Source organism: Elgaria multicarinata, chromosome 10 (genome assembly GCF_023053635.1).
Source record: "Elgaria multicarinata webbii isolate HBS135686 ecotype San Diego chromosome 10, rElgMul1.1.pri, whole genome shotgun sequence".
In the NCBI taxonomy this organism is placed as follows: Eukaryota; Metazoa; Chordata; class Lepidosauria; order Squamata; family Anguidae; genus Elgaria; species Elgaria multicarinata.
This window is the reverse complement of record NC_086180.1, coordinates 14,814,822-14,828,510: the sequence shown is the minus strand read 5'-3', so window position 1 is coordinate 14,828,510 and position 13,689 is coordinate 14,814,822. Positions and strand designations below refer to the sequence as shown.

At 42.3% G+C, this 13,689-nt stretch overlaps 1 protein-coding gene across 3 annotated transcripts in view; it reads left to right on the top strand.

Moving 5' to 3' along the window:
• ANTXR2 (ANTXR cell adhesion molecule 2) overlaps positions 1 to 13,689 on the top strand; it is a 157,400-nt gene that overhangs the window by 65,593 nt on the left and 78,118 nt on the right. For 2 of the 3 annotated variants that reach the window (XR_010025885.1, XM_063135231.1), the window contains exons 11-12: positions 7,935 to 8,013; positions 12,224 to 12,319. Coding sequence is in view for 2 of the 3 variants with exons in the window: in XM_063135231.1 (XP_062991301.1) it covers positions 7,935 to 8,013; positions 12,224 to 12,319 (175 nt within the window). In the remaining variant the exon portion in view is untranslated. The remainder of the gene's footprint in view (positions 1 to 7,934; positions 8,014 to 12,223; positions 12,320 to 13,689) is intronic. The other variant, XM_063135232.1, reaches the window with a different exon arrangement.

Here is a 13,689-nt window from a genome sequence, read left to right as displayed (position 1 = left end):
GCAAGACCCTGCCGCATAGGCTTACATTCTAATAAAATCATAATAAAACAATAAGGAGGGGAAGAGAATGCAAACAGGCACAGGGTAGGGTAAACAGGCACTGGGTAGGGTAAAACTAACAGTATAAAGTCAGAACAAAATCAAGTTTTAAAAGCTTTAGGAAAAAGAAAAGTTTTTAGCTGTCAGGTTCTGCAAAAGTCATGAAACCTACTTGTCAGTGAACATCATACATATTTCATTCCCTAGATCACAGGTAAGAAACAAATTCTCTTAGGGATAATCTGTCAGGGACTGTATCCTGGCAATGGCCAGGCCAAACGGCCAAAAATGGGGAGGGCCACCCCTCTTTTCCCTTTCTCTCTCTTCCACCCCCCTCTCTCTTAACCTCCCCTTTTCCCTCTCACTTTTTAACCCCCCCTGAAATTAGGCTAAGACTAGGGCCACAGGTTGCTCACTTCTGCCTCAACAGGTTTACAAAAGGAAAGGAATAGAGACAATACATCCCTTTCAAAAGTAAGGACTATCCAGTGGAGGCTGGTGGCTCTGATTTTGGTGGGGCTGTGAATCCATGCTGCGTTTTAGTCAGAACCAGCCAGAACACCAAAGGAGCTATCCATGGTGCTAAACCTACTTTGCGTATAGAATTCAGCACTTTGGATGGCTCCTTTGGAGTTCTGTCTGGTTCTCTCTAAAACCCAGAATGCACAGCCCCACCAAAAACAGAGCCACCAGCCCCCTCTAGTTCTATCCCTTTTCTAAGTGGCTGATTCAGTTCATGTGAACCTTCTGAGCTGCCTTTGACTGAGGCAGATGGTTAACCCATCTAGTTCAGCACTGCCTGGTCTGAGTGAGACAAGTTTCCCAGCTCTCGGGTGGAGGAACTTTTCCCACCTTTGGTCCTGATGCTGAGGATTGGTCCTGGGACTCCTGTATGCAAAGCCTGTGCTCTACCATTGACCTGTGGCCTTTTCTGCCAATGCTTATTCTGGGCTCCCCAACTCGTATTCCAGGCTCTTAACCAGGATTTTTCTGCTAGTTGTCTATGGTGACTATAAATTCAACCCAGGGGATCAGCCATTAATGTAAATTGGAAAAGAGCCAATCCCTGCCACCTCTTTTACGGGATTACAGATGGACAAGTGACTAAAATAGGTATGCATGAACAGGAGGGCTAATAAACAGGGCTAATAACTTCTGTGGACTTCTTTACCCAGTTGGATGAAAGGCCCACGTTCAGTGGCAAGTGGACGCTAATGAGTCAGCGTAATTGAGAATTGGCTTGCCTGACCTACGTATTAGCTCAGCTTAATATGTCTTCCAAGACAGCCTTATGGCTGCATGAATGAGTCATGGCCCAGGGAATGAAAGTTTTGCCCTCCATATGCTTTTGCTTACAAGTCCCATCATCTCTCATGATTGGCTTTGCTGGCTGGGGCTGATGGTTGTTGTAGCCAAAACAAGTGGCCTGCCCCTGTTTTAGCCTATGGTTTTCTGATGTTCTTGATTTCTAGCAAGTATGTTCCTGATTTCTAGCAAGGTCAGATGTCTAAGTAAAAGAATCCCCACAACAGAATAGGGAGCTTATTAAGGAAATTTCAACCAAATCTATTTTTAAAATCTCAAATGCCCCAAATCCTACATGATGGCAGGCTGCATACTTTAGGCAGCAATCTTCTACACATGTATCTGAGAGTAAGCTCTACGGAATACAGTGGGTCTTACTTCTGAGTAAATATGCAGAGTTTTTGCACTGTGTTTTGCACTGAGTTTTTTTTTTTTAAAAAAAATGCTGGCACCTTGATTCCTAAAACCTCTTTAGTCACCATCACTTTAATAACTTTTTGAGCAGTTGTCGGTTTAATCTTCAGTGTGTGGAAATTGGAGGTAAATTATTTATTACTTCCAGCAAATGTCTTTCATGGTTTTTTTATTTAATCCCCCCCATCTTTTTTAATGGTTAATAAAATGGCAATCTTTATTGGATGCCCATAAAGAAAGGAGCAAATGAATACTTTGCAAATAGATTACAGTGGATTGAAATGTCAGCTGTAATTCAAAACATGGGAAAGGCCATCACAGACCCAAAGATGAGTATACATGCAGCAGCAGACCATATCTCTCTCCCGTATTTTTTTAATGAGTCCAGACACACACAAAAGAAAGAATTCTGCTTATGATTGAGATTTATTTACAGTTGTCAGTCGTTGTGTTTACCAAGTCGAAGAAGAGAACTTAACATGAAACAGGGTTTATCAGTGATTAGTCCTAGAATCTGCCCCGTTTCTCGGGTCTCACCGAGAACAGGGTCGGGCCCTAGAATAATTGCAAAATAATTTTACATTTTGAAGAATTGTTCGTATTGCACATGTTCTATAATCCATTCCAACATTGATAAATTGAATACAGAAACCACTGCACTCCCGCCGCCCCATATAGTATCATTCCAAACTTTGGTGACTTTGCTGTCCTTTGCTGTCCACAATGGAGTGCTTTTTCAAATTGTTGGATGGATGGATTATATGTGAATCCCACTACACTACAAATAGCGCTCAATATGGCTAACACTACGATTTAAGAAGATGAAATACAGAAATATAATTAAAACATAAAAAAACCAAATCATTAAAAAAATGCTTCAGTACAAAGAAATAAACAGCGCCTTCCATTTAAAACCTGTTTCTGCAAACCAGTCAGTCTAAAAGCCAAAGCCTGTCTGAAATGAACTTGAAAGATGCCGTAGATACATTCCGAAGAGGTCAAAACAAATAAAAGGATTGCTCCTATCTCTCAGACATGACATTTTCAGAGATGAGATTATTATCTTGGGTCTTGAAATGTTTATCTTTGTGAGCATGATCTGTATGACTTGACTCCATAGCTTCTAGAACCTCTCTGTCAAATCTCGCATCTCTTAATGCCTGCAGCTGTATATCAGAAACCAAACCTGATATGTTGAGTAGTTCTCCTTCGGATTTTTATCTTCAGCTTGATACTTGATGTGCTCAATGAGTCTGTTGCCTGAGCTTTTTGTCAGACAGCTTGGCAGCTGAAGGTTTAGACAGAGATCCAGAATGGCAGAGGCATCTTTGGGAAACTGGCATTTAGGGGAAGTTGGAATTTTGCAGAAACTTCGGGGGAATTTTCTGGTTGAGATGTAATTTCAGTGCACGTTAAATGTTAAGACCACCTCAAGTGTGGATATAAATAAATGTGGAATTAGACATTAACGGTGCAATTCTGTGTATGCTTATTTGGAAGGAAACCCCACTGAATTCAATGGGGCTTGCTCCTAAGTAACTCTGAATAGGATTGTAGCCTGAAGCTGCAGTCCTATACCCGTAAACTTAATATGATCAGATAAGTGTAGGCTGCAATCCTGAACACCCTTACTAGACTGGGTTTATGTTTCATTGAACACAGTAGGATTTACTTCTGTGCAAAATTGCATAGGTCTTCACAGCAGGAAGGGAAACACAGGGTTCTGTTTCTTTTTTAAAATAGTTATTTTTTTAACATGGTGTTTTTATTCGTTTATCCTCTCTGTTTTGTTCACCACTCCAAAATCTGTGGAGTGGTATACAAATGTAAGTAAAATAATAAATAAACAAATAAATAAAATCAGTGGGTGGGTAGGGGTGCCTGATCCTCCCCCTCTTCATTCATTCTCCCCTGAAAATCCCACCCCCAGCAGACCTTAGAGTTAACCCCCCTCTCTAGGTAACTGATATTTGTAGGTGATTTGGTGAATCTTTGCGGGATTAAGCTCCCTTCCTTCCCACCTGCTGACCCCCACTTGCTTTCCCCCCTGTAAGTTTCTTCCCACTCCTATATGTGGGAGCGGGAGTATTTTTGCCAATATTACATCTAATCCTGCCCAAAGAAAGGGGCTAGTTTTACTAGTAAATCTATATGTGGACTGTACTCCATCAGTTTGTAGATGTTTACTCACATAATTGAATTTTCTTTCATATACATAAAAGTTCTTGTACCTAGAAAGCTAGTATGTCGGGGAGAAGGATTCTAGAATAGCCTTTCCCCTGGCATGCTAGATTTCTACATTTAGGAATCTGTTTTTCAAGGGCAAGAATTCCATTTCATATTTGGCTATCACAGTTTTGATGTCACGCTAACATATTTTTGATAAGCGTCGTATGTTTATATAAACCAAGAGGATTTTTTTTCTGTTCTTTTTTTAAAAGTTCATTGTGATCACAAAAGAACCCACTTTCAGCTTAATCCACTTTCATCTCTGAAATGATATGTTAATACCTTTTCCCAACACCCCTTAATTATAGGGCAAAACTGTCACAAATGCAGAATGTTAGCACCACCCATCTGACATTTATAACATCTAAACTATGACATTTTGTAAATCCTATTAAGATTTTGTGGGTTTAAACACTGCCTGTATATCATTATATCCAATCTGTCTTAAGTTCAGCCTTAAACAAAAAGGCCTTAAAGAAACTTTATTTTTCAAAGAGTTCAAGACGGTTAAAATTGGGCAGTGTGCGTACCTGTGGTTTACTGTGACTGTTGCAGGCACCTATTGGCTAATGTCTGTGACATCAGTGATGCTAAGGTTTCCTCCTTTTGCTTGCTCCATTTCTGCAGCTCCTTTTAAAGGAGAAAGTAGGTTAACCAACATGGCTATAATTAGGACTTGGGCCATCATGAACTTCTGCTTTGAGATTTATCCACAGTGACCTTAAAAGCAAAGCATGAATTGTTTAAACGGTTTACTGCAATTGCTAGAGAAAAGCTTGGGATGTCTTAAAGGGACATAATCTCTTTTAAGACTGTTCAACCCTCTAGGGTGCATTCTAACCTACTGAACCCAGCATAGCCTTTTCATTAGGGTAATTGCAACTTGATTTGGGCCCGGGGTTGCTTGGGTTTGGAGCAGGCCTCCACATGCAACTTAAGCTTTACATGAGCAAACAAAATGGAAGATGTTATCTTTTCTGCTCTGCAACCATCAGTTCAGCTGGAGGGTGGAAAAACCCTTACAAACCAACTGTAGTTTTTTGGGGTGGGGGTGGAAAAGAGGTGATTCTTATCTCGCAGGGGGATGATTCATGGGCTAGAATCTGCTCTCAACATCACCTCTGCAGCCCTGTTTATATTTCTGGAGTCCCCCTAAATCCACAGTACTGAGTAGTAAAGTATAGAATGGAAAGAAAAGTGTAAGATGTGTGTACAACTGGCACTGAGAAGTTTCAAAGGACTCAGAACCTCAGTTTAGATCAGGGCCAAAAGAGATTACTTTAAATCCATACTGAGCAGCTGCATCTTTTGTTCATTTTTAGATTAAAAATGGCATAGGGTCCCCGATCCAGATCTTAAAAGCCCCTCCTACCCTCCATGTTCTGGTCCCAATCTGAATCAGGGCTTGTGCCATTTCTATACCACCCAATAGCCGAAGCTCTCTGGGTGGTTTACTTAGGATGTCAATATTGACATCTGTATAATTCACTGTATTGGACCCGAGTCTCTGTCCCCCTGGGTCCTCCCAAGAGAGAGAAGTAGAACCCTTTGAGGTTGGCCTGAGGAGACCTGGATTCAAATTACCTCTTAGTCAGAAAACTTTATGGGACACCCTGAGCCATTTTTGGTTGCAAATTTGCAGAAATCTGTTATCTTGCAGTTCAAAGCTGAGCATAAATAGAAACTTGCTGTGTCTCTTGTCAAAGCCAGGGAAGCCAAGAACTGCTGATCTATAATCTTTGCCATGTGTTTGGGAATTTCCAGGGTTATTTGAAGAAACGAGAAACCACTTCACTGTTAATGTTTCTCTGATGCCTGCCTCTTCTGCACAGAAAGCCTCAACCATCCATAATTAGTGGTTTTTATGGAATATGTATGTTGTCAGAGTGGTAATTAGCATGTTTATTGCCAGTCCTGACATTTTTATGTACATGAGTGAGTACTTCACATCTACATGTAGTTCTTCACATCTCAGGATCTTGCAGTTGGACCAAAATCTTTTAACCGCACAACATCTCTGAGATGGTTAACCATTGTTTCATCTATTTCACCACTGGCATGAAATAAAGCTTGTATTTTCTAATTTAGGGGCCTCATGTCAAACAGCTATTTTAATCTTTCATAGCTTCCTGGATGAAATGTTGGTTAGGATTTGCGGTTATGGCTTTCTATTGATAGTTACACCATTTGGTGAAGCAGCCTTTTGCAACGTACACAGGCCTGATTGGGCTGTGGTCAGGGATCAGCTGTTGGCACTGCCTTTCCCCATTCATTCATTCATCCCTCACTTTTAAGTTGCAGAGAGCTTCACAGTCTTCACTAGGTCCGACCCTCACAATGTGGTAGGTCACAATTTAACCCTAGTTGAAGCCATGACTTTGTAGCTTACCCAAGGACACTCAGGGTGTCGCTAGACGAGGCCTTAGCGCGCCTTCCGACCTGGTTTCCCTGCTGTGCGTCCAGATGACGCACAGGGGAATCCGGCGGCAGGCCGCAGTGAGGCCTCCTCCAACGCGCCATAAGCGAATTCGCTTATGGCGCGCTTTTTCCGGGCCCGGGCAAGCGCCACTCGCCTGCTTGCTCGGGCGGCGCGCGGCGCTCCCTCTGTCACCCGCCCTCCCCCCTTGCCACCTACCCTGCCATCCTTCCCCCCCCCCCCAGTTTTTAAAAAAACACCCCTTACCTTGCCGCAGTCTTCGGGCCACCTGCGGCCCCTTTAAACAAACAAACAAAAAAATGGCGGACGCCGCAGGGTTTGCGTCCTCCCTGCGACTCCGCCGTCTGGAAGCCTGGGCGAGGCGCGCTAACGTTAGCGCGCCTTGGCCCCGCCTCCCTGCCGGCGTAAGCCGGCAGGTCTAGCAAAGCCCTCAGTTAAATTGGTTGCTGGTCTGGGACATGATCCTAGGAACCCCCCCCCCCATCAAAGCTCTCTGTCCATCAGGTGGCATGCACTGTATGGCTCTACTCTGTTGTAGAATAGCTTCCCAGGGAACTTGGGCAGTTATATATAACTGGACTCGGATAGTGTGCTACTGCTTGTTTGTACAAGGGCCAAGACAGATGTTACTTTAAATCCATACCTAGCAGTCACATCTTTTTCTCTCCCTTCATTTTTGCTCTAGAGCCCCCGTAGGGCCCCCAATTTGGATTGTGACCCTCGCATGGAGGGTGAGGGAGACTGTTAAGATCTGGATAGGGGCCCCTGCGCATACTCTAGAGTAAATTTTTTCGGGGAATTATAGCTGCTGGATACGGATTGTGTATGCATCACTGAATTTAGCACCCATTCACCCCCCAAATGAAACAAAAGAAATGTTACAGATGCAGTGCTGAAAATGTTACAGTTAGCTTCAGAACAAGCTAAATTTAACCTTCCTAGTGCTACAGAGTGGTACGGAGTGGTTTGCCACTGAATTTTGACGGAAAACCACCACGTTTAGGTTTTGTGTGTATGTGTGTGTGTGTGTGTGTTGCCGGTGGTGGTGGGGAATGGTTTGGCCTGTGGAGTTTGGTCCATGGTGGGGAGGAGGCTCCAGATCTCCTACAGTTGCCACACCTGCTATACATAGAAACCTAGATGCCAGGGAGAAATGCTAATTTTGCTGATGTGCAGGGATTTTGGAGACTCCCGCCCCACACACACACTTGTGGTCCAAAGGAGTATAGTTTAGGAACCATTTTATCATTGCCTTTTGCTGTTCCCTGTCAGAACAAAGGTTTGAAGCTTGGCCCCCCCATGCTTAGTAAGGCCTACACCCTTCCATTACCATTTACCCCACGTTGCTTGGCTCTGAGGCCATGTGCTCGAGCTGTTTAGCAAATCAATGACACCCACAACATCTGGCTCGCTTCCTCCTTCTCCTGTTTTATTTTAACTGCATCTGGCCAGACAACTCAGTAAATATACGATTAAATTTTGTTTGTGTGATTTTTGTTTTCTTTTTCAGAACAATGGATGTTTTTGTCAGTTTGAACCGAGGGCAGGCACTCATCTCCAGCTCTTTAACCATTACTGCAACAGAATGTGTAAGTACATGGCTGACAAGACCTAGAGAATTAAAATAGAAATGAAATAAACAATCTGGGGGCTATACTCCATTTTTAGATTAGATAGTCCATTCATCTGGTTTATGTAGATCGAAAGGATGTATCCTGCTTTTACTTCTTTCAAAACCATGGAATTCAGAGGTTGGTATCTAAGAGCTGGTAGAAAACATCTGCTTAGATGAAGGAGGAGTTCTGTTGACTTGAGTGCTTTTCTCGGTGGAACTACCCACAGAGCGATCTGCCTTATTCTAGGCATTACAGCCATGTATGTTGGAATACAATAGCAGGGCCTTGATTGATTGATTGATTGATTGATTACATTTATATACCGCCCCACAGCCGAAGCTCTCTGGGCGGTTTACAAAAGTTCTTTGATCTTTTCCATGGTTGTTGACTTTGGGCAGAATCCAACACCCCCACCAATTGTCTTACCCCCTGCTAATTCTGTTGTGCTAACAGCCCCCATTGATTGCGCAGAGGCTATTTAGCGATTCTGGGGCAACCCAAAACAAGCGGAAAGGCTCATTTGTGGAAGGAGGCAGGTCGGTGGAGCAAAGCTCCACCGACCTGCCTCCTTTCAGAAATGAGCCTTTCTGCTCGTTTAGGGGCTTCCTGTAGGAAGTGCTTAATCACCCTTGTGTAAGTGGTGAGTTCTGCGTGCTCTATGGAATTGGTGGGACCCACCGCTTGTGGAAGGGACCATATTCCTATTGGTGGGGGTGTAAATGCCCTTTTGGCTTCTGCCCTTTGTGTTTTTGCATTCACTTAAACTCGTCCTCTTATATAGACTGTCTGGGGAAACCAGGGTTTAAATGCCTATTTAGCTGTGAAGCTGACTGAAAGATATTCAATCAGTAATACAAAAACAAAACAAAGGCAGCTTGTGTTGGGTGATAAGAAAAGTTCCAAAATCCATATAGTATAATATCTTCATTAAGCCAACTCAAAGATCAGTATCAGAGGCAGTAAGGCTGTGCACACCAGTTGCTGAGGAACATGGGCGGGAGGGTGCTGTTGCACGTGTGTCCTGCTCGTGGGTTTCTGGTCAACAGCTGATTGGCCACTGTGAACAGAGTGCTGGACTGAATGGACCCTTGGCCTGGTCCAGTATGGCTCTTCTTGTGTTCTTGTGTAGCATAACAAATGTGCGAACTTTCTAAATCTCCAGATTTCTTCAACAGGCAAGATGTTACAAAAAGCAGGTTGGGGAGGCAGGAGAAATAGGATTGGGGTTAGGTGGGGGGAAAGGCTGGATGGATATTGTGGTCAGGATGTGTGCATAGTCAAAGTTTTAGGATGATATGTAGGAGAAGGGCTTGCAGCCCAATTTGAATGTATGATATAATCCTCCTCCTCCTCCTCCTCCTCATTATCCACATCATCTCAAAGACTCTGATTATGCAGAAATCCTAGCCACACCATCCAGTCAGTCTCCCTCAATTCCTCCCTTCGCCCACCTGCTTAATATCTCGCCTGTTAAAGAGCTCTCTTGATCTCAAAAGCTTGAACATCCTCTCTTATCTTTCAGTTGGCCTAATAATATGGATCTTGGAATTAGACTCTCCATCTAACCTACCTCACAAGGTTATTGGGATATAAATGGGATCATCATAGAATCATAGAATCATAGAATAGCAGAGTTGGAAGGGGCCTACAAGGCCATCGAGTCCAACCCCGTGCTCAATGCAGGAATCCACCCTAAAGCATCCCTGACAGATGGCTGTCCAGCTGCCTCTTGAATGCCTCTAGTGTGGGAGAGCCCACAGCCTCCCTAGGTAACTGATTCCATTGTCGTACTGCTCTAACAGTCAGGAAGTTTTTCCTGATGTCCAGCTGGAATCTGGCTTCCTTTAACTTGAGCCCGTTATTCCTTGTCCTGCACTCTGGGAGGATCGAGAAGAGATCCTGGCCCTCCTCTGTGTGACAACCTTTTAAGTATTTGAAGAGTGCTATCATGTCTCCCCTCCATCTTCTCTTCTCCAGGCTAAACATGCCCAGTTGTTTCAGTCTCTCTTCATAGGGCTTTGTTTCCAGAACCCTGATCATCCTGGTTGCCCTCCTCTGAGGGTTGCCCTCCTCTGATATATGGAATATAATTCCATATACGTCATCCTGAGCCCCTTGGAGGAAGGGTGGGGTAAAAACATGAAACATAAATCAGGAGTTGTTTCCCTGGGTCGCTCATATACACCGCCTCTCTCCTTCTCTCTGATGTATGCTGGCTATTATTTACGTATGAGACCCATTTGCTAGGAACTTGCGCAGTAGTCAATAGAGGGCTCCCAAACCCAATTCCCTTGCGAAGTTCCTTTGAGAAACAGCTGTGTTGCTTTAAAGACAACCACCAGCCTCTATCCACGCCTGTGGAAAAGGCTCCTGAGTTCTATCACAAGCAGGTTTTGCTTGTAATGTTAGTTTTGTAGAATGAGGATGTAGCTTTCTGCACTGGAAAAAGAAGAAAGAAAAACTAGGTTCTGCAACCAGAAAATGCAAATATTGTAACAAAGATAAAATAATGACAACGTAGGTTGGGTTTATTGAAGCACTGAGACCTTTTGTTGGCAAAAATAGAATGTTTTTGGCAGTAAGGTGAAAATAGCAAAACTTTACAAGTGGCCAAATATGGGCTTTCCTGTCTATCTACTTATCTGAATTCTCATTCAAAATATTTTTAAATGTGTGTGAATCCCTTAATAAACCAGATCAGCCTACTTTCTCATGTGATGTCCCAGCCCTGGCTGTTATTTTCATAAAAAGGAAACATATTTGCAGATTTTTTACTGGTAGAGAAAGCAACAGCTTCTCTGCAAATCATGTAACAATGAACAAGCTACATCCTCAATATTGTAGCCACAGAAGGCCTCTATTTTTAATTTTTTTAAAACCTTTGCAGTTTTAGACAATCTATTCAGAAGTAAATCTATAGCACAGTTCTATGTATGATTACTCAGAAGTAGGTTCTGTTGAGTTCAATGGGACTTACTCTCAGGAAAGCATGTATAGGACTGCAGCTAAAGTCTTAAGTTACTGCTAAAACCAAATAAATGTGAGAAGAGGGACAAATGAATTTAGGCTTTCCATTTATAACTTTCAGGATTGACATTCTGCAAAAAATCTCTTCCAGGCTGGACTGCAAATACATAAAGAACCTAATTCCTTTAAAATAAAATAATGGGGGATTCTGAGAAAACAATCTGGATATATATGATGAGTCTTAAAGATTCACGCAAATGTTCCAAATTTTGCTGCATTCTAACACCCTGACAATTCAAATGTAAATGTCTGAAAATCCCATCAATAAAGTTATTATGCTGAAACTTGCCTTTGTCCCCCAGGTTAGAGTTCTGAAATGCAGATATATATTTTTTATTTTTTATAATGAGGATATCAAGGTGGTATGCAACAGGTTTAAAAACTAAAGTTTGTAAACTAAATCTTTTGTAAACAGCCCAGAGAGCTTTGGCTATTGGACAGTATAGAGTTGATGATGATGATTGATGATAGAAGAAAATCCTAAGTGTAGGGATGGCACATCACACTTTTTAAAACTCCTAACATGGAGTATATTTGGATGGTGGCTGTTCTGATGTACTTGGATCTGAAATGCTACTCACTAACTGTACGAGTGAAGTTACCTCCCCTTTTGATTAGGATTATGAATCAAAGTAAATAGAAATTGATTCATATTCTTAAACGAATGGAAGAATATGAATTTGGAATAGTGAATAAATTTGTCAAATCATGTAGTGCATAAGTGATATTATGAGCCGATGCAATTTTAACTTAATTTAATCTATTATTAACATTTATATACCAGCTTATCTGCTAAAATGACATCAGTGCAACGTTTTTCAAACAATAAAACAATTAAAACAAGAACATTAAAAACCATAAAAAAAAACATTACAAACCACTTGTTTTAGAAAGCTTAAGTTGAAGAGATGCATCTTCACAACCTTTCTAAAGACCAAGGACCAATGGTAGAGTGAGTGCATTCTGTAGTTTGGGGGCAACCCAGGAGAAAGCCCTTTCACTCATACCTGACAAACAACCCTCTGTAGGTATTGGCGTTCTCGAAGAGGGCCTCTCCTACAGATTTTAATACCTAGGCATGTTCATAGAGGGAAAGGTGGTGGCTTTGCAGATGCTTATGTATTAATTATTCTCTTTCACTCACCCTTTTCCATAGGCAAGTGGCATCGGTGCACTTATAGCTATTCTCGTATTGTTACTATTGCTTGGTCTTGCTCTCCTCTGGTGGTTCTGGCCTTTGTGTTGCAAACTGGTGAGTGAAATCAATCCAAGAATATAGCACATGTGTCTGTCTGTCTGTCTCTCCATTCATCTGTCTATCTTGGCAGCAGATTTTGTTTTATTTTTGGTTTCTGCATGATGATGAAGTATGATATGCTACAAGTGAGGCAGGGCGTTGCAAATATTTTTGGTGCTGAGTCCTGGGTCTTCTCCCCCTGCACACAGGGCAGAGTCAGATGTCGACTGTCATGAAAGATAGCATCCCCTTGGTCATATGAGTCTCCCTGCTCATTAAGATCTTCTGGGCAGGCTCTCCAGTTCATCCCACTAACATCGTTGTTGTACTTGGTTAGGACATGGGAGAGGATCTTCTCTGTGGCTTTGAAATTCCTTTCTTAGGGAAGACTCCTCTTATCCCCTTTCATAGGTACATATGGGAACTGTCTTACATCAAGTCAGGCCACTGGTCCAGGAAGCTTCATGGGGTCTATACTAGTGATGTATGAATTAGGGCTGTACAAGCTTCGGATTCGGAATTCCGAGGCATGGCAGCCATTTTGTGTACAATCCGCCGCTTTTGTGCACAGCTCTAGTGTGACGAGAGGAAAAAAGGCCTACAACTCCCAGCATGCATTGTAGCATTCTCTTCTCATTGGCAACAATGGACTAAGCCTTTGCAGATTGAGTGATGCTGTGTCAATTCCAAATCCGAAGCTTGCACAGCCCTAGTGTGAATCAGCAAAAACCTGAACCCATTGAGACTCTCTGATTTCTACCCCAAATCTCATTCTGGCTCACGTGTCCCTATCATATTGTGAGCTTTGTTGTTGTTTTTCCCTGCACAAAAAAAGTGCCTGTTTTTCTGTGCGTTTCTCCAAATGTGCACATCAATTAGCCACATTTTTAAAATTTATGCATTTTCCTCCCGTTGATTAAAGAACATTTGCGCGCTTTTTCAAAGGTATGCATTTTCTGAACACTTTTTGTTGCGCAAATCACATTGCAAGATTGGAAATGTACAGACTGCAGCTTGCATTTGGGTCCGTGTTTGATTCTAGCTGGTGCAAATTGGTTAAACGTTGGCCAAAAAATGGACTGAGATAAATTGTTAATTATTTATTTATTACATTTATATACCACCCCATAGCCGAAGCTCTCTGGGCTAAATACAAAAGTTAAAAACAGTAAACATTAAAAAAGCATACAAAATTTAAAACCATCAAAAACATGTCTAGCAAACATGCAGGGCAAGAGGACAGGGAGGCAAAATTGCCTCTGCTGCTTCTCCCGCCATGCATAGGGTGACTGTTAGCATCCGAGTTCAGAGGCTTACTCTCATCACAAAGGGATTGTACCCTAAAAGGTTTTAAGATTTAAAAGCCTGGGATTATTATTTTTTAA